Source organism: Camelus bactrianus, chromosome 31, assembly GCF_048773025.1.
Source record: "Camelus bactrianus isolate YW-2024 breed Bactrian camel chromosome 31, ASM4877302v1, whole genome shotgun sequence".
NCBI lineage: Eukaryota > Metazoa > Chordata > Mammalia > Artiodactyla > Camelidae > Camelus > Camelus bactrianus.
In genome coordinates, this window is record NC_133569.1 from 18050386 (window position 1) to 18075896 (window position 25511).

At 51.8% G+C, this 25511-nt stretch overlaps 1 protein-coding gene across 1 annotated transcript in view; it reads right to left on the minus strand.

Moving 5' to 3' along the window:
- Positions 1-25511, minus strand: part of DPYSL2 (dihydropyrimidinase like 2) — a 64386-nt gene that overhangs the window by 14755 nt on the left and 24120 nt on the right. The window contains exons 4-8 of the mRNA XM_010948445.3: positions 12701-12865; positions 10423-10484; positions 9824-9904; positions 9251-9319; positions 4318-4438 (exon numbers count right to left, since the gene is read on the minus strand). Of these exons, the coding sequence (XP_010946747.2) occupies positions 4318-4438; positions 9251-9319; positions 9824-9904; positions 10423-10484; positions 12701-12865 (498 nt within the window). The remainder of the gene's footprint in view (positions 1-4317; positions 4439-9250; positions 9320-9823; positions 9905-10422; positions 10485-12700; positions 12866-25511) is intronic.

The following is a 25511-nucleotide window of genomic DNA, read 5'->3' on the forward strand; positions in this document are numbered from 1 at the left end:
CGCCGACCAGGGGACACACACACACACACACACACACACACACACACACACACACACACGCACACACACACACTCTCTCTCTCTCTCTCTTCTCGGAGACCTCCAGGCCAGACCTCAACAGCCCAGCACCTATCCATGGATAAACCTGTCAGATTTGGGTACCACCGAGTGTTTCTAAAGGAGCAGAATCTTGAAGTTTTCTGAACTGGTTCTGGGATTTCTGGAATTAGCTCTCTAATCTGATCTGATCTAAGGCACTAATGACTCCACTTCCAGTAGTTAAGAGAGTGCTGACGGTGCAGGGCGTGATGGGGAAAGAGAAATGCATGAACTGTAATCACGATTACTAGGTTGTGTGTTAACCCAAAGCAAAGGATTCATCCCCAAGTTGGGATGGTCCTCTAGGGCCTCATTACACCCCCGCCATTCCTACTGACCCACAGGGCATAGGGGGTCTTGTCTCGAGTTTGGGTCGTGAACGTTTCTGCATGTGGGTTACAGGGGTGTGGAGGGAGGGTGTGCACCCGCTCACCGGGCACTGCCTACACGTGACCACTCACACACAGAAGGCATCGGACTCTATATGTGGACAAGACACAGTCAAAGGAAGGCTGTTCGAGAGAAATCCCCACACTGGATGATCAATGGAAAGAGAGTTGGCCACGAGTCTGGGACTAAGGGTTGTATTTCCCACGGCTGGGTGACCTGGGGCAAGATAGTCAATTTCCACATTTCCGTTTCTCTTCCATGACGATTCCTATTAAATCGACCAATGTCTAAATTTCTTTGAAAAGTGAAAATGGCCCAAGGTATTCTGGCGCTGGCTGCATCTTCACTTCCTTATCTGCAGAACGGGGTTGGTGACACGCTGTCCTGCTCAATGACACTGAATGAAGGAGGCGGCATGGGCAACGCTGGCTCTGGGGACACCTGCACGCAGCGTTTTGGGTCAAGAGCCCCGTGCAAATGGTCATTTACATTCTACCTCACACCTCTGCTTACCCAAATACCTCCTGACTTACAGACTTGGGACCTGCAGGTCCGTGGGTGGGGAGCCACATGCAGACCACCACACAGAGATGCAACGGCTCTCACCATTGACAGGATGATGATTTTCCAACAGCTCATCTTTGCAGAGATGTTGAGTCATCTTACACAGCCCAACCCCTCTGAGCCCAGGTCGGGGGCTGCGGTGCATGTCTGTAAACACTGGTGTCTTCTTCCTTACTCTAACCATCTTTGGTTTGCAGCTTGTTGATAAATTGACCATTTCCCATTGGGACTGTCTTCTCCTGAGTCCCTCCCACTGCTAAGTGACAGAGCCACCTGAGGGCTGGGACCATTTCTCGTCTCCAGCACAAAGGCCTGAAGTATCACATAGTAAAAGTTTGTTGAATGAATGAGGACGCTCTCCATTTTACAGATGAAAAAATGGGGCAGTGGAATGTTGGCAGTGTCTCACATCTGCCTCCAGGGACCAGATGAAGCCACTTGAAGTTGAAAAACAACCCTCAGCAGGAAATCCTTGCCCCAGGTCAGAGGCATGAGCTCTGCTTTTCTAACAATCCCGGAGTTAAACCAGCCCTCCACTCTCTGATCGACGCAGTAGCAGGCAGAGTTAATACATACATTCTCCCATGCATTATTTCATTTAAGCATCACCATCGCCTTAGGAGATGAGTGACTACGACGATCTTCCCCTTGCAGATGGGAAAATGAGACCTGGAGATGGTAAGTTACCTGCCCAGCGTCGCATGCTAGTGTCTAGTGGAGCTGGGACTGGATCCAGGACAAGCTGTCGACGCTCAATACAGCTTTATACTGGTTTTCTCCTTGGTCACTGGGGAATCTTTGCTTCCATATTACCCATGACTCTGAGGGGGGTCAGGCTCCAGTTTCTACCAGGTTTGTTAAGGAACTAAACCCCAAGAGATACCAAAAAGGAGGTGCTCACACCACTTCCCATACTAAAACAATCCCCAAGCATGAGGTAGGTCAGACATGAATGCGGACCTTCCTGGCCTGAAGTCAGATGCCGATGATCAAAGCCCAGTCCCAGCATTCACCAGCTCTGAGCTCCAGTTTACTCAGCTGCAAAGTAAAACACAGTACAGAAATTCCTGCCCGGGCCGCCTCCCAAAGTTGTTACGAAGTTCCAACAAGATGGAAAGAGCCTAAAAGCCTTCAGAGCAAGATAGGATTTCTCCCTCTTGCTCATTAGCACCCGAATGCACCGGAAATTCCTTTCTGGCAGCTCAAGTTCATCTAAAGCAAAGGCTTTCAAGGGCTACAGGGCCACCCTGGGAACCACAATGCATGCACAGTTGGACTCACACCCTGAAGGTTCCGAATGAACAGACTGGAGTGGTCCCTTACTGGTGCTCAGCCCCCAATATACACACAGGGCGCAAGTCAGAAAGACAACAGAGAGGCACCGGGGCACTGCGTCGTAGGGTCTTAGAGCAGGAGGGACTCTCCAATAACATACTCCAGCTCCGTGTCCTCAAACGAGAAAACAGACACGGAAAGGAGACGGAGCCGCGGCACTGCTGGCAGGGCTGGCCCGGAGCCCAGCGCCCTCTCTGCAGCCCCGGACCCGGGCCACCTGCCCCAGACCCAGGGCTGTGAGATGCCAGACTCCTCCATCCTGCAACTCGGATGCATGAGAGTCTGAATAGGAAAACAACGCCTCAGTGTTTAAATGCTGCTAAAGCAAATGTTTAATATTAAAATGTCAAAATGGTGCCTTAACTTTTTGGTTCTTATCTTCATCTGGGTATGACACGGTTACTATAATAAAATTAGCTGCCCCCCAACTTCTCCTTTTCAGACATCAAACGTCAACTGTTTCCCCACTTCATGGAAGCAACAATTCTGTGATGAGCGCTGATTCCCGCACATACGCCTGGGCGATAAAGGGCCCGGGGGAGGGAGGGGTCTCAGAGAAACACAAGTCAAAGCTGATGCTGAGCAGTGAACGGTCCATTTCAAAAAGGCAGTTCTCTCTAGCTGCCAGGAGAGGGCAGGTTTTCAAGCAGCTGGTAATGCAACAACTATTTCGTGCAGACTCTAAGGACAGATGCCCCAGGGGGAGGGCCAAAGAACAGGGGCCAGGAATTAATTGCTGGGTCCTGCTAGAAGCCATCATCCCTTAGGACAAGCTGACTCAGTGGTCATTGAGCAATCTGTTCTAGGTCCTGCACCAACTCACCCACCAGGGAAAAAAGTTCTCCTGATCCACGTGGATCACATCCCGCAGAGAACCAGAAACAAACCAGAGTGGTCAAACTGCTCCCTTGTTGACAGCGAAAGGCATGTAGAGAGAGATAAAGGAATCGAAACAGAATGAGAGAGAGAGAGACCAAGAAAGAGGTACAGAGACCACAAGAAAGCTTGAAGAAAGTCATGAGGGAACTGGAGACACGGAGATGGAGGGAGAAAGAACAAGAAATAAAGGGAAACGGAGGAAGCAAGATGGAGAGATACAGAGTCAGTAGGGTCGGGGAATATAATGAGGAGGGAGGGAGGAAGGAAAGAGGGAGGGAGGGAGGACCCTTCCATGGCATTCATGGTCACATCTGGCCAAGATCCACCCCCAAGTCCGCTACACGGGATCAGGCTTTCAGTACCGGGAGCTACACTCCGGAACATGTGGTGTGATTATCCAAACTTACAGTCACAGGCAAGTCCCACAGGGCTGTGGCGCATTCATAATGTATAAGGGTGCTCCACCCACCATCCCCTGCAAGCAGCACTTAATAAATTAGTTTCCAAGAACCTTCCCAATGGAACAGAGAGCCAGCCTCAGCCCAGAATATGTCGCTATAATCTACAGGGAATGACTCGAGGGCCAGGTAAACAGGACAGGAGGGGATCCTGGGCGAGATCCCGCGCCCCACGCCCGCACAAGGCTCTTACCTCGCCCTGCGGGAAATCACTACCCACGGCGGAGGGGAACCGCATTTTGCAACAGAACGTCCCCCAGATGGAGCCTGTGGCACTGACGTCGTCTGTGTATGTGCCTGGTTTATTTAGACTGCATCGAATTCAGTCCAACTTTTCTCCTGAAGTGGGGGCAGGAGACCAGTGCGTCCGCCCGCCCACCCGCTCTGCGCTGCGCGAGGCTTTAAATAGACACCAGGGCGGCCGCCGCGCGGAACAGAGGGCGAAACTGGAGCTCCCCGCCGTGCCCAGCTGTAATTAGGTTAATGCTGGAACGTGATGAGAGCGCCCCACTTGGCAGGAGGGGCTGGAAAAGCTGCCCCCTCCCCTCCCCGCTCCGAACCTGCGCGCAGTCAGACCGCAGGGGGCGCTCACCCTTTTTCCGGGCCTGCGCGATGACTTCCGCCGCGCTCTTGCTCATCACTTTGGTGATGTACAGGGGACAGTTGGTCTGGTTCGCGATGGTGATGGAACGGTTCACGGCTTCGGCCTCTACCTGCAGAAGAGTCAGAGCGTGAGAACTGTGCCCCTGCTCTGCCCGCACCCTGAGTCCGTCTCCACCCTCCCCCACCGGGAGAGGCAACGATGAACCAGAGACCACTGAGTCCTCGGGGCTCTACCCGGAGTGGCACCGCGGTGGGGGATGGGACTTGTCTAGCGACACAATGCTGACTGGGTAAAACGATGGGACAATTCCTTCCTGATCAGCATTCACCCAAGAGTCTGTAAGAAATGCAGATTCTAAGGCCCTTTCTTAGACCCACGGGATCAGTAAGTCTGGGGGTGGACCCAGAAATGTAAGTCTTGTCAACTCTAGGTGATTGTTATGCTTGCTAATGTGTGAGAGCCACCACACAGGGACATTGGTACCTCGCAGTTTGGTGCACTCACTCCAGGGGCGTGGTCTGGAGTCAAGACACCCAGTGATGAGATTTTTGAGCTGGCCTTCTGTCCCATGAAGGCAAATGAAGCCAGCATTGCCCAAGGAACAATGCGACCTCACAGGGTTCTGGGAATGGAGCAGGCAGATTTGCGCAAACCAAAGGCCCTCTGTATGGGCAACCCAACCAGGGCCAGCCACAGACTGGCACGACCTTCGGCATGAGACCTTCGGCTTCTCTAACCAATAATCTGATTCGTTAAGCCTGATGCTATGATGAATGATATTCCAAAGACCCCAAGTGATCACTGCTAAATACCCAGTCAGGTAGGACTGGCTCTTAGATCAAGGTCTATTGTACAGAGGAATCAGCAGTGCGTGTTTAGGCCGGGCAGCTGAAGGAGCAAGTGAAATGATGGAACAGAGGACCTCAGAAATCAGAAAGCCTTTTGCTCCCTCCCAAATCCTGGCAAAAAGCGAGCTTCTACACTTCAAGGAGAGGGGTTGGGTCTTCCCTGGGTTTTTTTTTGCATCCTCCCTGGTTCCCAGTGTAGCGCCTGGTACATGGCAGGTGCTCGAAAACATTTACTGAGCAAATAAGTGACTTCATTTCAGGTTAATGGTTAAAGCGAGGCTGTAAAGAGCTGCTATTTAAATGACCAGGCTCCAGACTGAATCATCTTAGCTAACCAGTCTCTACAGGAGCTCAGCCAAGAGCTGAAGTCCTGTAACTGCATTAACGGGTGATCTAATTTCATATACGAGGACAACTTCATTCATATTTGGCCTCTCGGGCTTCTACTACTTGAAGAGAGGCGTCTCGAAACCCAAAGGCAAACCAAATGGCTCTTGAAAAAAAGCTCATTAAACACCCAAGTGTTTTTAATTCCTGGAATAGCTGAACGATCAGCCTTCCCTCTGCTTGGCTCCGGTTACAACAGAAGTGCCTGTTGCCCGGGCAGCACAGAGGAGGGACGTCTTGCATCCCTGCGGTCACCTCGAAAAGTTCACAGAGCTAAGAGCAAAAAGGACGCCACTGGAATCCACACGGCTTCCAGGGGTGCAGGTGACTGCCCGAACCCACTGTCCCAACCCAGACTCTTCTGAAAGCAAACAGAGGCACTATTCATGACTGCATGAAGCAAGGGGTGTGGACCAGGGAGTGCTGGGTGAACCAGAACACACAGTCAGACTCATTAGGCACTAAATGGAGCGGAAGTGCCAGTTCCAGGGGCCCAACCCGGGAGGACCGGCTTCTGTGAAGACTGGTTTGGTGGGAGAATCTGGGTCCCAAGGCCCCGTCTGGATTCACTCATCTGCTGAGAACTGAGTTCTGACCCCTCTCCTGCCCGAGCTGGGAGGGCAGAGGCTATAAGGTCACCTCGTGGAAAGAGAAGGTCATTTAAACCCCACCTTTCCACATTTCACCCGGAAGCACGGAAGGATCCACGTTTGCCGCTGTGTGTGTACATGCGTAAGCCTGCCTCCAATATTAAACATAAACTGTTTCCCACAGTGAATTTGGATTTAAATATGTGAAAACAGCATTAAGAGTTTAAAACTAAAAAGTTTTAATTGTCTTCTTACAGAGCGATCAAGGGATTTAGGGAGCCACCTAAACTCTGCTTTCTGATTTTAGAGAATAGGCACCCAAGGTCCAGAGGGGTCAGTACATGATGCTCCCTTTGCAGCCCAGCCCCCAGCTGTCTGGGTTCGCCAGTCATCCCAATCCATGGGGCCCAGTTAGGAAGTTCCCTCCTCCATCAAGGGTTCTGTCACCCTCACCTCCAGGTCCCCCTCTCCTCCCCGATACCAGTCTATGGCTGTAACTGCTCAGAGCCCGAGCACGTGCCAGCCCACCTGCTTCCTTTGTATCTTTCTCCTCAGTTTGTCTGGAGTCCCTTTCAGAAGGGACCACTTTGTCATCCACCTCGATGTCCCCCACTGCCTCAATCACAACACGTGCTCGGGGACCACTGATGGAGAGGGGGTGTCTGGATTTCTGCATTCTCTAGTCTCCCTTTCAACCTTCTCAGCCAAAAACTGGGGGAAATCCCAGTGGCACTCTCACGTGGTGGGTTGGGAAGAGCAGCAGAGAGGGGCAGGTTCAAGTGAGGCTGGTGATGAGACCAGGGAAAAATTACACTTTCATATGTTAGTAACTTCTGTTTCTTTTGGATTGGCAACATCTCCCTGGCGGCACTGGAGAGCTCAGAGCCCTCAGAATGCTGCCATAGTTTATCGTTTTTATTGCTTACATAGGGTTTAAGACACTGTTAACAGATCTCTGGAGACCAACTGAAACATCAACTCCAGTAGCCGATGGAGAAGGTGCCAGCTGGTGCTCGGGGGCTCACGGGGCTGTCCTAAGGGTGCATCTGCTCAGGGGAAGCATCACACACTGTCCCCAGCCAAGAGTCAGTGCCTCTGAATCAGCTGAGGGGCAGGTGACCCTGGAAAGCAGACAGAAGAGAAAGTCCCCAAAGCAGCCCCTCCTGAGCGCAGAGGCCACCCCCAAGGCACCGAGAGCTCCCCATATCGGAGACTCACCAGCTCCGCCAGCCCCCAAAGGAGCCTTCCCAACCCACTGCTGGGGATTCTGAGACTCCCAACACAACAACAGCCACGAGAGAAGTCTCCTGTGTCTGATCATGGAAAAGCAGGTTTGATGTCTGCGCTCAAAATAGCAACCAGGGCCACTCTCCTCGGATAGCTTTGGCCACTTCAGTAAACCCAGGGCGGGCTGGCTTTCTGTCTGAAGTTCGCAGGGACCTGGGGACACAGCGCAGGCAGCACGAGAGACGGAAGCAAGGCCCCAGGAAGGCTCTGAAATGGAAATAAGCCCTCGGCTCTCACAAGGAGCCTCATGTGTAACCGGATGAGGGGCGCTTGCTTTTCTCAGGACACCATCTTCTTCCCCTTCTCACCTGCACGGTTGCAAACGGATGGGAGGGGCTCCCAGCCAAGCCGCTGGGTGATGTGAGTAAACTTTCTAACGAAGCCCGACCCCAGGAGTCACCACCTGGTTACACAGGCTCACTGGCATCACACAGAGCTTGGGCTCTGGGGGGCGGGGGGGGTGGTGTATACACTGAGGGTGGTCGGGGGGGCAGGCAGGACCCTGCACTTTCTAGCTGATGCTGAACTTCACACCCCTGTGATTTCTTTACACCACAGACACAGAGATGACAAAGGCACCACCGGAGGACAACTCCAGGCCGCAACACACGCAGGCAGCAGGATGCAACGGGTCCCCTGGACACAGGCGTGCGGTTGACTGAATGGTGCCCCCCCGAGTTGTGCAAAAAGGCTCCAGCGTATGCCCCTTACAGGACTGTCCTACAACTGAAAGGGGAACTGGTACACACGGTGTCTGCCCCTCTGGGTGCTCCGAAAATGCTAGCTCTGAATGGGGCGTCCAAGAGAGCCAGGCATCCCTCTGCTCTCCCGGAGTCCCCGCAGCTCCCAGCTGGATCCTAAACTGGTTTCAAGACTGAACACAGGACCAAGCAGCTCTCAAGGGGATGGATCTGGGGCCAGATGCCTCCGGCATCCATCCCACCGTCACAGCTTTATCCAGGTAGATGTGGTTAAAAGGATCACCAAGGCCAGCCCTGGAGGGGCAACAAAGGCACAGAAAGGAACCTCCAGGGTGTCTGTACACATGTGAGTGTGTAAGTGTGCAAATGTGCCCGTGCACTATGGGGGGGGGTTGTGTGCACACGTGTGCATGCATGCGTGCACGTGTGTGCACACTTGTGTACAAATCCAGCCTCAGATGCTTTCAGTGCTGGCCACTGGGACTGTCTCCGTCTCCTACGAGCTGCCTCCCGGAATCACAGCCGCCAGGCACAGTCACAGCCTGGGGCCCCGGGGGTCACTTCAGCCCCTCTGACCCTCATGCCAGCCTCGCTCCTCCACCCGAGACGGCGATTCTCAACCTTCACCAGCAAGAACCCTGCTCTGAATTTTCCCTCCTCAACTTTGAAAGGTTATGTCTCCCACACTCTGCTGATTGTGCCCTGCACCCCTGCGTGGACTTGCCATGGGAAACTTAGTCCCCCTTCAGCTTTTTAGATATTTACAAGAATTTTTATGGTAAGATCTGGGGGAGCCCTGGGTTATGAATCACAAAGCCCAGATTGCAGGATGCTCCTAAAAAGCTGTTTGTGTCCATCCACCCAAGAAAGGGCTTGGAGAATTAGAGGCAGAAAGAGGAGTCTCAAGACTAAACAAGCCACATGCTTTACCCCACAGCACAGTCTAACTATTCACTTGGCCTGTGCAGACACACATGCGGGTAACTGTGACTTCTCGGAGGGACCAATCCGAGAAGCCCCATTCTCAACAGGCAGGCAGTGGGTCCTGCGTGGCTCTGGCAGCCCCCCAGGGACCTGGATTCATGCAGCCCAATCAGCAGGTACTCACCTCCTCAGGCCGGCTCAGCACATGTCCCTCGGGGCCAGTGATGCCCAGATCCAGGATCCTCTGCTGTTCCTACAATGTGTAGAGGAAGCCAGGCTGTCAGGGACAGTGGATCTCAGCTGGCTCTGACTGCTGAGACCTGGGTAAAAATTACTCGGGCAAGACGTAAAAATGGCACTGCTGACCATTCGGCCCGCATCCTAAGACCCCAGGAAGAGAGGGCTTAATACTCCGTTCTCAGTCCTGCCAAATATGAACAGCTGTCCCCCCACCCAGGGATCCCAAAAGTTGATGTGCCCCCAGCCCAGGGCTAAAATATGTGTAAAATATGTCTGTGTGGGAGTCCCCGTCCCACCCTCCACCCCCAGGCAGCCACGTCACAGCACGCGAGAAAGGCTGCATGTCCTGCAGAACACACGGAGGAGAGCGTGTGTCCCCAACATTCACACTGTCGGTGAGACTCTGCACAGGCACACCGGTCACTCTGCTTCCCCCTATGGAAGCAGCTCCATTCTCTCGAGACTGCCTCTCGTCCCATGGGTCCATGTGGTGAGGTGACAAAGAGGAATCACGTACCTCTGCAATGATGTCGCCGTTCTCTGCATGGACCTGGGCAATGGCACCAATGTCCCGGATCACGCTCAGGACTTCATAGATCTGAGAGAGGGAGGGGTGGGATCAGAGCCGGGACTTCCCTCTCCCTGATCCCAAGTATGACCAGCTCCCTGGGAGCCACAGGGACCAGCCCCAGCACCCCTCACTGCTTCTATTAAGGGTGGCATCTCTGATACACCCGAGGGCAATGTTTCTGGACACAGGTGGCAGGGCAGGACCTCGGAATTAACAGAGGTGGCATAACCTAAAAGGGCATGGCTTAGGAGAAGCTCATGGATGGCACCTGCTCTGCACCAGGTTTGTGGAGAAGGGTCTGAGCACGCGTCTGAGCCACATTGACCCACAGCAGGCAGCTCAAGGCTGATTCCAGAGCCGGGTGGGACCCCAGTCCTGGGGGCCAGGACACTGGGCTCATACCTCCCTGAAGGGAGTTACATCGGGGACTTCATCCATCAGCCACTTCCCATGAGCATATACCAGAGGCAGCGTTCAAGACAACAGCAGTGCCCCGAACGTCCCAAATGCCAGTGAGCCTGTTCAGAAAAGATGACTCTTCCTACCTGGGAATCCGTTAGCTGGAAGCGATCTTTGAAAGCCATGTACACGAGGAAGGAGTTTACCCCTAGTGACAGACAAGACAGAGAGGTGAGAATGTGACTAACAAGTAAATCAAATAATCCGGGAGAGAATCGGTAAGTTCCAATACTATGCACGCGTGGAGAGACAGAGAGAGGAAGAAAGTGGAAGAGAGACAAAGAGAGACAGAGATGGAGACCGAGAGACAATGACAAAGCAAACATGGTAAAATATAAACCACTGGTGAGTCTGGCAATAGGGTGCAAAAGAGTTCTTCTTAGGGTTCTTACAATTTTCTCTAAGTTTAAAACTATACCAAAACTAAAGCTGCCTGTATCTGTACACCCTTGTTCACAGCAGCATTTATTCACAATTAGCCAAAAGGTTGAAGTAACCCAAGTGTCCACGGATGAACGGATAAACAAAATGTAGTCTATGCAAAGGTATATTATTCAGCCTTAAAAAGGAGGGAGATGTTGTCACATGTTGCAACATGGATGAACCTTGAGGACATTATGCTCAGTGAAGTAAGCCAGTCACAAAAGGACAAATACTATAGAATTCCACTTATATGTCACATTTACAGAGACAGAAAAGTAGAATGGAGGTGGCCAGGGGCTGGGGGGAGGACAGAATAGGGGCTTACTGCTCAGTGGGTACTAAGTTTCAATTTGGAAAGATGAAGAGTTCGGAGATGGATGGAGGTGATGGCTGCACATAACTGTGAAAGGCTTAATGTCACTTAATGTCACTGAACAGCACACTTAGAAATGATTAAGATGGTAATTTTTACATTATGTTGTATTTTACCATGACTAAAAGTTGAAAGTCAAAAAATAAAAGTTGCCTCGAGCTTTTGTGAATTTAACAAGAAAATGAATCAGAAGATTCTGGAGATGAGGAACTAAAATAAATGTCTTTTCTCTGGTAAACAGACTGCCCTGCCCTCCATGCTGACTTTTAAGGAATGTTTTTAAATATGAAAAGGTCCGTCAGCAGGACAAGCAGATGTCACAGTCCTCACCCTGGCATTTTAGAATTCCTGCTTCCAGAGGCGCCAGACCAAACATCCCTGCCCAACATCCATCACGGTGGTAAACAACTGTACTGACAGCCTCTAGCCTTGAACCTTAATTCAAGCCCCCGGGGGTGCTGGAAGCTGCCTGAGTTCAACGCCTTAGCACATCCCGGCCCTTCTCTCCTCCTAGGCAACAGTTGCTGTGGGAACCCTCCAGGCTGAGGTGCAGTAAATTCAATCCAAGTATCGAATCCATCTGAGCCTTGGTGTTGCCAAAGTGAGAAGGTCAAGGGCTACTTCATGTCTTTCACGTGGGACCTTCATGCTAGAATAATCTTAGGATATCTAACCCAATACCCTCATGTGAGTTTTTTTTTTAACTGAGACTCATAAAACTGAAGCAATTTGCCCAAGGTCGTACAGCTAGTTTGTGGAAGAGCAAAGAAACAAATCCAAGACTCCAGATTACCATTCTAGGCTTTTTCTGCCAAATCTATGAATACCCACCATGTTCATGCCTAGATTTCCCTCCTGCCATTTTATTCCCAGCTCATGGTATTTCCGAGCCTAGGCATTCCAGAACCCTAAAGTGTAGATGCTTCCCTGAGGGTTAGGATCCAAAGAGGTCAACATGTGATCCCATGTGACCTCTAGTCTACAGCCAAGGTCAAGAAGACCCCCAAAGACGTGCTTTCATAACACCACCCAAAGCCCCAAGGTTCCCTGAGTGGACGAGAGGGTCCCAGAGGCGCCTTGAGTAGTTAGGACTCCCCCAGCCTCCCTGGGCATCCTTCAGAACCCAGTCCTTAGAAATATGCTCCCCCAAATAGTCCTATGGAACAAAAAAAGATCCTTCAGTTGGTCCCAGAGTCTCATCACCTTCAAATCTACCCTGGTTCTTCTGAATTTTCAGGAAGGGGTTGCCCAGATCGTGTCCTCAGGGTCCCAGGCAGTCTCCTAAGACGGCCCAGAGTCCTCACCGAGATACGCAGTTACCCTTTAAGGGTGAATCCCTCCCGCTGCCTCAGCGCCCCAACCTGGTTAGGGTGCACAGTTCCCGCAGACCAGTAAGCCGCAATTAGCTCTTCGGCCACCTCCAATCAGGATGGGCTGCAGCCCAGGCCCTCTCTCCTGGCAGCACAGGGGGCGTGAAAGCATCGATCAGTCACCGTTCACGAGGCACGAGCTCACCATGTCAGCTCGTGGGCTGAGAAGGAACTGGGTGCTGGGTCCGCCCAACCTACCGTGGTCCTTCACCAGGGCCTCCATCTCCTCTTGGACGCCCTTGTGCCACTCGGTGATGTCCACGTGCAGAGAGTAGTCGCAGCAGGACTTGCTGTCGGCCCATTCCCGCCACTGGTCGAAGGCGGCTAGCAGGCTTGTCCCAGGCTCGGGAACCACGTGGTCAACTAGAAAGGAACAGACATGTGTCGTCACCAACAGGAGCTTCAAGGCTTGCAGGCCGGCAGACGTTTCCCCATTCCAATCCTGAACAAGGCATCTTGGATTCAAACTTGAGATGGTGACCTCCCCAATCAGTTTCTAAGAACCCACTTAAGCCAGCTGACTACCCAAGAGGGAGAAAGCAGAAAGCAGAAACTTGGCATGGCCCGCTTGCTCCAGTGAAACCATGCGTAACCTGCCCGGATCTGATTTCCCCGCTCAGAACCCCTGAAAGCACAGACCTCGGGCACATTTCACGGACAATGAGTCCTTATGGACGGTGGCAATGTCAAATGGCGGGCCCGAGCCGCCAAGCCCTTCGCTGTGCTGATAGCTGCTTCTGAGACGCCCCCCCGCCCGACGACAAGGAACCTGAGGATGCTGGAGCAAAGCCATGCAGACTGGGCCTTTTAAAAGTTCTGCGGCATATCCCCTCTCTCATCACCACTCGGATTTCTGCAGTATAATGCCACTTTGTCATTTAAGGGAGATCTTTCAACTAAGAGTTCAAAGCATTTTAAAACTGTGCTTATTGTTATATTATTATTGAGGTAGGCTGATAGAGAGGACAGAGGACTCTGGAGTCAGGCTCACCTGAGTTTTTTTCCTGGCTCCACCACCCCAGCAAGCTGCTCCTGGGTAAGCCACTTAATCTCCCCTACCCTGAGTTTCTGTGCTGGTTTAAAACAGGGATATTACCTACCACATACATCTGTTCTGAGGATTAAATAAGACAGCATTTCTATCAACCTTAAGTCACTCCCTGACTTAAATTCTCCAACAGCTTTCCCTCACTCTTCAGATAAAAATTAAAGTTCCCAACAGGGTCTAAAGATCCTGCCCAGCCTGGCCCTTGCCCACCTCTACAAATCACCCTGGACCATCTCCCCCTTGCACTCTTCTCTCCAGCCACTCAGGCTGCCTTTCAGTTCCTACAATACCAGCCTAGTCCCTTCCACCACAGGGCCTTTGCACATGCTCTTGTCGCTCCTACGTCTTGAAGAGCGCTCACTCCATTACCACGAGAATTATTACTTATCTTCTGCACAGAGACACTGAAATACAAACTGAAATGACGTGTCCAAGGTCAAATCAAACTTATGCAACCACGAAGACAACACCCAAGACTCTCGACGCCTAAAGCAGTGAATCATTCTCCTAAATATTAGATTTTCTACAGCCCAGTAAGCAGTTCTCAGCTAAGAAAACGCCAGCCCAGGTACTGCTCGTGAGCTCAGATTTCTGAACTGGATCAAATCTTGCAGATGCTGCTCAATTGTCACTGAGTTTGGCTTTATATGCCTCAAAGATACGGACATGTAAGCTGTATTTTCTTTTGACAAAATTTACTTTTTATGAGTAGTAGCCGTATAAGTAATTAAATGGATAAATACATAGCTGGTATTGTGATACAGAGAACGTCAAATGTTACCTAATGAAAGCAGGGAGGATGTGCACTAGCTGTAAAGGGCTAACGCAGAGACCCTGACACAGCAATTCCAACTTCTCTTCTTAAGTTGTGGCCCCCACCCCCGTGCCCCGCCCCTCCTTGTGCCAAAAAGAGACAAAAGCCTGACTCTGTAGCAATCACAGGTTGGGTAGAATCTCCCGAGTCCCGCCCCTGGCTTCATCATTTGCCCTCCCCCAAACCAGCCTTCAGCAGCAACCAGATGGATCTGAAATCTCTCATCAGATCCTGCCACTCCCTGATGGAATCCTGCGCTGTCGATCCTGTCTCTTCTCTCCAACGTGACCTCTGCCCCTTTCTGCCAGCTCACACCTTCGGGCCACCCAGGCCATGCCCCACCCTTTGACTCGTCCAGCTCCCCCACATCCAGGCCTCTGCACAGCAAGCAGTGCTCTCTCTTTGGAAATCCATTCGCCTCCCTCTTTACTTGGGCACCTCGTTCTCCTCCTTCTGATTGGGCTAAACGTCGCCATCCCAGGGTCGCATCCGCATTTGCAGTGGCCTCTGTATCAAGTTTTCCTAATTTACTGTCTGATCCCCCTGCCGCCCTCACTAGGATGTCCAAGCAGGGAATGGGTGCCTGGAGACAGGAAGTGTTCATACATGTTTTCACCAAATGAAGGACCGCTCCCTTCCAGCTCGTACTCCACCCTGCGAGACCAGCTCGAGCAGAGGAGGCCGTGCCCTCCTGGGAACACAACCCGACTTTTCTGATCAACCCCAAGCAGAGGTAAGATCTTGGGTGCTGCGTTCCTCAGACTTCAACATGTCTGAGAATTATCTTGAGAGCTTCTTAAGACACAAGTTCCTGGATATCATCCCGCAGAGTTAGATTCTGTAGATCTGGGCTGCGACCTCAGACTGCACTTTTAACAATCTCCAAGGGAGCTGATGCAACTTCCTGGGACCACTTTGAGCATCACTAACTGAGTGCAAATCTTTTCCCACTGCCACCTCCATTAGCTCACACCCAGTTACCAGCACGGTCCTGTTTACAACAGCATGATCACTTACCAAAAATATCGGGTTCCCTCCATATTCAGAAACAGAGCTCCCAGAGTTATGTACCCCTGAAAGCTCAGGACACAGGCAATGCTGAGGGCTTCAGGGAAATAAACACATTTTGTCCAAGAGCTAATGACACTCAGAAACGTGTCCACAAAAAGCCTCCACATGTTTTCCCACAGTTCTCTCCCCACAGAAGCTCTCCTGGGAAGAGCCGCTCTGGGGCACAGGGCAGAGTGTCATACTCATTTCCGGAGGGAGCAGAGGTTCTCCACTGAGGACAGAGCCTGGAAATGACTTCCACAGAACTCACTGGTCTTTTCCCTGGTGATTTTCCTAAGCCATCTGGCCCTGCAAGAGCCTGGCTTCTGCCTTGCAGCTGACTTTTCCCCACTCGCGTGAGAGGGGAGGGACAGCTCATCAACCCAGCCTTGGCCCAGGCGGGGAAAAGAAGATGGACTTCGGGATCGGTGGGACCAGCGGGCACGAAGTCTGATTCTGGCTCCTGCTGCATCACCCCCATCCCGACCACCACCCACCCTGCTGTGTACATGCCCAGGACAGCAGCCTGAACGGAGTTACAGCCAGGGTCCAAGAAGGGCTTGCATCCAGAAGACACCTGCTCTTTCCAAAGGACTGTTACCACTTCTCCTAAAACTTTCAAAGGACTCTACGTTTTTAAAACAGCTTTACTGAGATAGAATCCCCATACCAGCCAATTCACCTGTTTACACTGTACAGCTCAATGGCTTGTAGTCTAGTCACAGAGTTGAGCCACCATCCCCACAGTCTAACTGCAGAACATCACCCGAGGAAACCCTGCATCCATCAGCACCCTCCCGGCTTCGTCCCGTCCCTGCTTCTCCCAGCCCTAAGCAACCACGAATCTGCTTTCTGTCTCTATACGTGCGTCTATTCTGGAGGTTTCACATAAAAGGAGTCATACAATACGTAGTCTTTTGTGTCTGGCTTCTTTCACTTTGCGTAGCGTTTGAGGTCCACCCACTGTAGCATCTATTAGCCCCTCATTCCTTTTTATGACCTTGAGTGGCTGTGGTACCCTATTGTATGTTTACTGGACATTGGCAAAATGTCAGACACCAAATAAATAAACTGCTTCTGGAAAATTCAAATCTAGGACCTCTTTGGAGTTTGTAGTATTTAAAGGACCCTTTAAAAAAAAGGTTTTTTTGCAGTAACTGTCGATTCTCATGCACTTATAAGAAATGGTACAGAGAGATTCTCAGACCCTCTACCCAGTGACCACCCCCCTCCAGAGGTAACATCTTGCCTAAGTTGAGTACAAGTCCCCAACCGGGAAGTCAGCCCTGACATCATCCAAGACCCCAAGCTTGTAAAAGGCCAGCAGTCGGTGTTTCTGATCAATTCGCCAGGGGCCCTTCGTGTTTAACATAGAGACGCTAGAAAAGTCATCTGGAATTGAGGCGGCTGAGCAAGAACCATGTTCCAGGCCTGCTGGGGGCATAAGCAGGCGGAGCAGGAGGAAGATGGGGGATCAGCCCTGCCGGGTCCCCCCTCGGACCCTTCCCTTGTGTCTCCAAAGCCTCACACACAGACCCACGTAGGGGCAGGTGTAGACCCTCCTCTCAGTCAACACACACGCCCTGGGGCACCCACCCTATCAGAACTGGCCACCCAGCCTCCCCCTCTGGAATCAGCGCTGCCCCCTTCTCTGCCCTGCACTTAACTGTGCGCGCATTCGCCTCTCCCTTTGTCATCTTAGATCAATTCATGGACTTGAATTAAAAGCCAACCATCAGGGAGATGACAACACAAACCACCGCTGGCTTATCTATGGAGCTCCCGGGCTGGCGTCCACTCAGCAAAACGCCGGGTGACCTAATCAACCGGGAATAGCTTTTGTGTGGTGGAGAGATAAGAGCCTTCGGGAGACCGGCCTGCCAGTTAGGATAACATGGCCTTGCTCTGAAAAAAGGCAGAAAGGGAAGAGAAAGCACCTGTGCCTAGGAAGGTAAGAGGTACCCACAGGAGAGGGTGTGGAGGAGACACGGGGGTTGGATGCCTGGGTTCCTGGCCAGTTCTGCCACCGCCTCATCACATGACTGTGGGCAAGATATTCAACGTCCGCGGGCTTCAGATTCCTCATCTGGAAAAGGGGGTGGATACTAGCCCTTAACCCACAGGGCTCCAGAGAGACGCAAATGAGTTAGGATGGGAACTAATGGGTGAAAATGAATGAGGGTGGATGGGAACTGTTCCGGAGGGTGCCTGCTACAGAGAAGTTCTCAATGAGACCAGCAGGAAGACAAAGGGGCACAGAGAAAACTCCCACACAGATCCCCTTGTGAAGTATTAAGCTGCCTCTAAAGCCTGTGCTTCCGGGGCTAACGACTTGCCTCGTGCAAACATACCTCTTCTCCCACAATGCAAGGAAGCATTTTCCCTAACAGCTGGAATTATCTAGAAAATGTTCGTGCCTGATTTTTCTCATCTACAAGCAGGTGACAATAACCTAACCACAGAGCATTTTTGTGAGTGTTCCCTATAAGGCCACAAGGCACCAAATAGGACCAGTTATCAATCACATTCTCCTCTCTGTGTCCCCCCCAGACACGAAGCGGGAGGACTGGCATACAGAAGGCGCTTAATAAGCACAAGAGGGACCAAGCATCACACGTGCCTCTGTCAAGCAAGGCCCCAGGCAGCTCCAGTACCAGACCACCCTTCCTCCAGGGGCCCAGCCATGGGACTCTATGAGTGAACACGCCCATCTGAGGACCCCTCGCCTTCCATCAGAGCCCTCGGAGCACACAGCTCTGCGAGGCAATGTTCTCATCCAGCCCTCCTGAATGCTGGCAAGGGGCCCCACTGCCGGGGGCTGGCGCTGGCCAAAGAAAGGATGGTTCACTCGAGTGTAATTCATACACTTTGAAGATGGGAGTAATAGCAAAAATAATTCATATTCACCAAGGACCTCCTATGTGTCTAGGACTAATCCACGCATCTTCCCTGGATGAGCCCTTTAATCCTTACACCAGCCCCCGAGGTAGGAGCCAGGGCGGGCCCCAGTTTTCAGTTAAAGGAGCTGAGGGGCAGGGAGACTGAATAACCTGCTCGTGTAACTTAAAGCGCACCAGGCAGCGGGCCTGGCCCACAGAAGGCACGTGACGTCCACACCGGCCCTGCCACAGCCACGCGAGGCCCTGGCCAGAACTCGGGCAGGTGGCCGTGACGTGGCCTCAGCCGGGGCAACTGCTGTCTGGCAGGGGCGAGCTGGGACCCCCAACGTGGGACTCCAGTACCCCTACTCCTAACCACCCCTGTCCAAAAGCGAGCGGGGAGGGGTGGTTAATGGAGAAGTGAAATTCAGTCCTATCCCTTTATTTTTTATAACTACAGCAAGCAGTTCAGTAATTCAGTAAACAGGACACCTGTGTACTCAGCCTAACCATCGCAGGCATGGTAACGGCTCGAACCCTGAGGCACCTGGGTTTGTCTCTTTCCCAAACTTTCTTTAACGTAATGTTGCTTTGAAAACGAAACGAGTATATTTGTATAAACCAAGTCGAGCTGTGAGGAACTGTTCGGTATCCAGCGATCACTGCTAGAATCATTACGCCAGATCGGTGGGAACAAGGGTGGAGGCCAGAGCCTGTAAAACGTATCTGTGAAACAAACAAACAGCCTCTTTAGGGATCTGATGATCACCAAGCTTTGGAGGAAACAAACTGTGCCCCTGAAATACTTAAAATCTATTTGGGGAAAAACAACACACTAAGAGGTACATGTAGGAATGACCCTGCTCCATCCTCGGGCTGCTGCCCTCTTCCTGCCCTGCCCTTCCCACCGAGCTCGGTAAAGGGCTGAATCTTGTTGACGCCCCAAGTTCCTGCCTCCCCTTCATTCTGGGCCTGCTGCACCCCAGCCTCCCCTGGCCTGAACACGCTCCCATCACCTGGGGTGACTGCCCGCAGCAGCACCCCCTCCCCCCGCCTCCAGATGATCCTCTGCAACTTAGCCTCCACCTCTGGGAACAATTTCCTCCTGGCTCCTCTCTCTCCCCGCCATTTTCAGTGCTGGGTGCCCAGGAGTACGGTCCTGCTTCATCAGATCCCACTCACACATCTGACTCCTATTCCAAAGGTCCGAGCTGGGGATCTGAACAGAACAGCGGGCCTTTCTCTGTCTGGCTCCTTTTTTTCTTGCTCTCATCTATCTTTTCCTCTCCCCTTCCTCCCACCATTTCCTCTCTTTCCTCCCTCCCGATCTCCTCCCTCCCCGGTCCTCTGCCTCCCACAGTCTTCCTGTGTCTTGGGCTCAGCCCTCACTGCTTGATGGATCTGGGGACCCATGCCCTCTTCAATCTCACACAAATCCCCATGATCAGCAGCTGGAAGCAGGTGGGACCCACAGGCTGCAGCCACCGTCAGGGCTGGCTCCTGCTGCACAAAGGCAGCTGCCCACCAGAAGCACCTAGAGCTCCCCGCACCTGCAGCCACTGCCCCCCGCCCACCAGATTTCTCTTCCCTTAGCCTGGGCCTGCTGGAATGAGGTTGCCCGTTCCTTCCAGACTGCTGGAAGGTGACTCTGGAGTCCAGGAGTGAGAGCCAGAGACAGAGGGTGGGAAAGGAGAGTGGGGAACAGGGCAGAGAGAGGGCCCAGATTCCAAACCCACGACCTTGGAAAGGCCTCTCGGCTTTTCATTCCATGTTCACAATTTAACACAAGGCATAACCAAAGCTCTCCACTTTAGGGAAGCATACCTGCTCCTCCAGAGATTTTTTTAAAAATAGGAATGGGACAATTGAATCATTTTACAATTTCATACCACTGCACATACGTATTTGACAGCAACAATATCAAGCTCACATGGGTACAGCGCTTCAGTGGTTTGCCAAGTGCTACCCACACCCTGTCTCGTCTGATGCTCAAACTAGGCAGGCAGGGCAGGTTCACCAGGCTCGCGTCACAGACGAGGAAACTGGGAGCCACGGGACTTGCATGGAGTCGCGCAGACACTGACACAGAGCCCGACCCCCAACCAGCCTCGTTTTACAGCCTTCGCCAACCACCACCTTCTCGGCATAGCTATGACTAGCGCGCCCCTCAACCTCCCAAACCTAAACCCTCTTCTCTCATCGAAAACATACGCAGGTTTCACTTAAGTGGGCAGCTAATGAACTTGACCTGGGGGACACGGGAGGATACAGTCACTGTGAGTCAGGGAGATTCAATTTGGGGCGCCAGGTAAGAGCTTGTCCAAAAGTCAGCACCTTATAAAATCTTTCCCTTTGAAGCTTGGGATGGCTTGCACATGGCCTCTTTGCACATCAGATCAAAGGCCAGGCTCATGAACTCTTTGTGTGGCAATGAAGGGCCATCTCTAACGCATAAGTCCTTTCAGAGGTGGTGATAAGTGGAAATCCTCTCCTTGACTCATCAAAAGCAGACATGGGGAGACTGAGAACCCATCTGGAGGCAGCATGGGGTCAACCTGCCAGGAAGGGGCCCCCAGAGTCGACCGGTGGGCGTGGGAAGGGAGGGAAGTGACCCCCTTTGCCCAAAAGAGCTTTAACTTCAAAACCAGCCTCCATGGACTTGACAGTTTGCTCTTTGTTCACTTAAAATGGAAGCGCTCGGGCGGAGTCTTGCCCATAGGGAAGGCATCACCAGCCATGGATGGTGACAGCAAGTCAGTAGCACTGAGCGGCCCTACAGGACTTCACGGTTTGTGCACAGTGATGCTACGAACAGCCCCCGGGTTCTTTTACTAATTGCTTATTGATATAAGCAAGTCTGGCAAACTCCCTTGGAGAGACTGTCTGTTAGTGGCTACAATCAGCTTCAGATCCAGGGACCCTTAGAAATGATTCTTTTTACTGAGGAGGAATCTGAGTCCCAGGGAAGTTTCAAGAGTCGCTAAAAGACACATAATAAGATGTAGCAGGATTAGTCCTAGGTCTGAATGCAAACTCTGCACTGTTTCCTTTACTTTTTTTTTTTTAATAACAGGAGGAGATATTACTGATAATCCCACCATCCCAATAACAGCTATTAACCTTTTCCCATATCATCTTCCAGATCTGTCATGCGCGTATGTTTTCTGTGGGTGTAACCACAGGGCACGTTCACTTTTAATTGTGGCTTCTTTCGTAGTATCATGTCATCTGAGACTCTTCATAACTCCATTTCTTTTGAGAGTTATTCTTGGGGGAACCTACTACAACTGCTTCACCATTCCCCTGGTCGAACGGATAGGCTGCTTCCAATTTTCCTCTTTTATGCATACTGTTCCTATGAACGTAATCACGCAAATAACTTTCCCCTGACTTTAAACGGTTGTCTCTGGAGAGGATCCTATGGTGGGGATTACCGGGTGAGCTGCGGTTCACAACACAGATGACCACGTTGCATTCCAAATCATCATTGCTTCGCACTGCCCGTGGCAATGCATCAGGATGTCACCCCAGCCAATGCTGGCATTGTCACTTTATTGCCTTGCTATTTAAGGGAGTAAAAAAATGAAAAAAAAAAAAACAAAGCTCTTTTCACTATTCTAGGCCATCTCTGTTTCAAATAAATGGCCCACTTCCAAAACCCAAGTAGGGGACTAAGTCGTAGATGAGAGAGCAGATCCACCAGCTGTACGGAGAGGTTACTAACTAAAACAGGATGAAGTGGCTACGGCCACCATCACGTTCTGTCCCCCAACCCCAGCTCTTTGCTTTGTCCATCTGAGCCCTAAGATGACTCCCACCACGTTCAGCACACAAGCCGGAGGCCAGGCAGCAGGCCTCAGGGTGCACAGTGCTAGGCTGTGCTTTCTCTTGGTGCCAGGTACCTTCCCAGACGGACAGACATCTCATAGGAAGTGCCAGCCCCAAAGCGGGATGACATTGTGGCCCAGGGAGAAGGCAAGGAAAGCCAAAGGTGAAAATTCTAGCCCAACTCATTAAAAAGCAGAGCTTCCAACTCCAGGCCCATGGAGAATTTCTCCAAGAAATGTTGAAATCACAGGCAAACTGTGGAAGAGGGCTGTTTCCTGTAATGAGACAGGCATCCTGAGTCTCGGGCTGGACACAAGCCCGCTTTATGGCATCTCATCTCCAGACACCGGTGGGAGAAGCACAAAGGTTGCTTCAGGCTAGTGTTTGGATCGGGGAATTCCTCTAAGGCTTCTGAGGTCCTGGGGATTCTCACGTACAGGGATTTGCAGGCCATGGAGCTGGCTGCCTCTCAAATGTCCTGATCAGACAGCTGGGCCTCAGCTCCACCAGCTAAACACGCTCGTGTTCATGGAAAAAACTGTTAAAGAACCACCCCCCCAAAAAAAATTAGAGGACCAGTAAGTTTTGAGAACCAGTAAGTGTCATGGCGTAGGAATGGCCTCCAGTGCTGTAACTGTCCACGCAGAATATGCTGGAAATAGAGTGGGATAAAACCCCACGAGGCCCCACTGCCAGGTTCAGGGCTCTCACTGCAAGCTCACCCATCTGGGGTTGAATCTGGGTGCTGCCACTGGCGCTCCAGGGTCTTGGGCTTGATCCCCCCTCCCAAGGCCTTAGTTTGCCCATCTGCAAAATCGGAATAGCAACCAGGCTACTTCATGGTACAGGAGTCAAAAGCAAAAACTCTGGAGTCGGGCTGCCCGAGTTGGCGCCCACGGGCTGTACAACCAGGATCCTCTGCCCTCCCCGGGCCTCAGTTTTCTCATCTGTCCAATGGAGATACCAGTACCCACTCAGGGAGTTGCTATGAGACGGCATTTGTAAAGGGCAGTGCCCGCCAGAGGAGGTCTTCTATATGCATGTTACATAAATTGGAAGTAAAATAGGATTTGTCCTGAGCACATAAGGCAGCTTGACCTAATTCCTGGCACAAAGTCAGTCTTCTCCAAAGGCTCAATTGTACTCTGTGGTATAATGTGTGAAGGGGGTCCCGGCTTGGGCATCGTGGGGGCACAGGATCTAGGAGGTCAAGGGTGCCCTCCTGTGCTGCTGGTGGGCCAGGTGGCAGGGGCAGAGCTCAGGCAGGGACCCCGGAGGACTAAGAGTGTGCGGAAAGGGGCCAGACAAAGGCGGTACTGAGAGGAGGTCAAGGCTCCCGGCGCCACAAGAAAGGCATGGAGCTTTGAATTATTCATCCAGCAGAGCAGTCTTCTGCATAAAACTGAATAAGGCGAAAACAAACACAACAAACTGTCCTGTTTACCCAGCAAGTAGGCACGAGTCATAAAATAAAAGGCAGTAAACGCCGGAGCAGGAAGACTCACAGAGACCCTCTGTCAACAGAGAGAGAGACTTTTCACCTCCCGGGGAACCTCCCCCCAACGCCCCTCCTGGCTCCTGGAAACCATCTTCCTATCAAATGGAATATATTAGGAACACATAAATGCATTCCTTGTATCATGAATCAAATGCAAGAAAAACGTCCAAAGCGGAAAACACAAACTAACCGGCATTAACGGAGTCCACGGATTTCCAATCACAAGCAAAGAAACCTGATCTTGTCCTGGAAACATCACTTCAGTGCGATCTCCAGCAGGCTTTTAGAATAGTGAAATTATGTATGTTTGCAAAACCCCCTAAGGGATCTGGTAACTACAGGCTGGGATGGATGACCTGGCTCTCCCCTCCCACTTCCCCTTTCCACGTAGGGAGGGGAGGACCTACAGGAGGTGAGTTTCCTAAGAGCTGGAAGCCAGGGCAACCAGAGGATCTGCAGATTTCCTGTGAAGACCCCCTTCCATCAGCACAAAGCCCCGGGCACAAGGACGATGACCAGAGAGGATGCGTACGTGTGTGTGTCTGTGTGTGTGTGCACACCTGCATGTGCACCTGCGTGCGTGTGATGGGGGTGAAAGGGTTAGGAGGTGGGCTACTCTACTCCCGTGGCCTCCAGGCTGCTTTTAAAAACTTGGGGCAACTTCCCAGTTTTCACCACAAAGTCTGCCATAAATAAATTCCAGACCGCAAACAAATGACAGAAAGCGTGTAGGAAAAGTAATGATTGATGGGGACCCCAGGGGCCTGGGCGGAGGGGAGGGCCCGGAGCAGGGACAACCTAAAGGGACCCCGACTGGGGCTGGCTCAGACTCGGCTTGGAGGAGCCCCACCTCGAAAAGGGGTGGCAGCTGGCCGGTCGGGCCAAGATGAGGTGGCTGGGGAAACATGTGAGTAATGACACTTCCTCTGTTTGTCTCAGCTTTCGGTTGCCCGGGACTACCAGACCACAGATTTAGGGCTGGCCTGCCAAAAATAAGAGATGACAGGGCTGTGCGGAACATCACGAAAAAATAAAAGTCACACCACAAGGCTTTCACGTGCAAAGACTAGGTCTGTCTGTTTTCCTTCCTGCTGGCTCCTTGCTGGGAAGGGAATCCGACTAGAAACTCAAGGACTTGCACCTCCCTAATTAGACAACGATAGAAACATGCATACTTATGTACATAATGTGAAGAATGATGTTAAAATGCTCCAGCCCAAGCCCCAAGGTCATTGCCAAGAATAGGAAAGAACAAGGAGCAACTTCATCCAACAGGGTAGTGTTTACATTCCTGCTGAAGTCGATAATCAGACCAACCCTGTGACCTGATGGCAATGAGCTTTCTCTGAAAACACGGACTGAAACAGCGGGACGCTCACACCCTCTACAAGCCAGGACGCCATCTGCGGACGCACACCTAATGACACGACAGAGACAAAAGCGCCCAGGGCAAGCGAGAACCGGCGGGAACCCGGGGCTCTAATTAGCAAACCGAGCAACTCTTCCCCCCGTGTACACAGCTGCTGTGGCCCGGTCTCACTGCGCCTGGCAAAGAACAGCCGGCGCTCAGACCGGAGCTCAGCCCAGAAACAAAAGCACGAGGAATCTGGCCTCTAATCTGTTTATTCCAACGTTGCACAATTCTCCTTGCGTCCCCTCCAAATAAAGGCGGGCAGGGAAGGAAGAGTTGGTGATGTCATATGTTGACCGGGACCTTTCGAGAGCCGACATAATTGACGGGTGTTTTCCTCCTAGAAACCTGGACTGGATTCAAAAACACAGCATAACATCTCTGGAGCCTGAAGCACGGCCCTTGTACCACGATGCGCTCCCCATCGCGGGCTGAGGGCTGGCTGTTCAATGGGCCCTTTTACCCGACAGCTGATTAATAA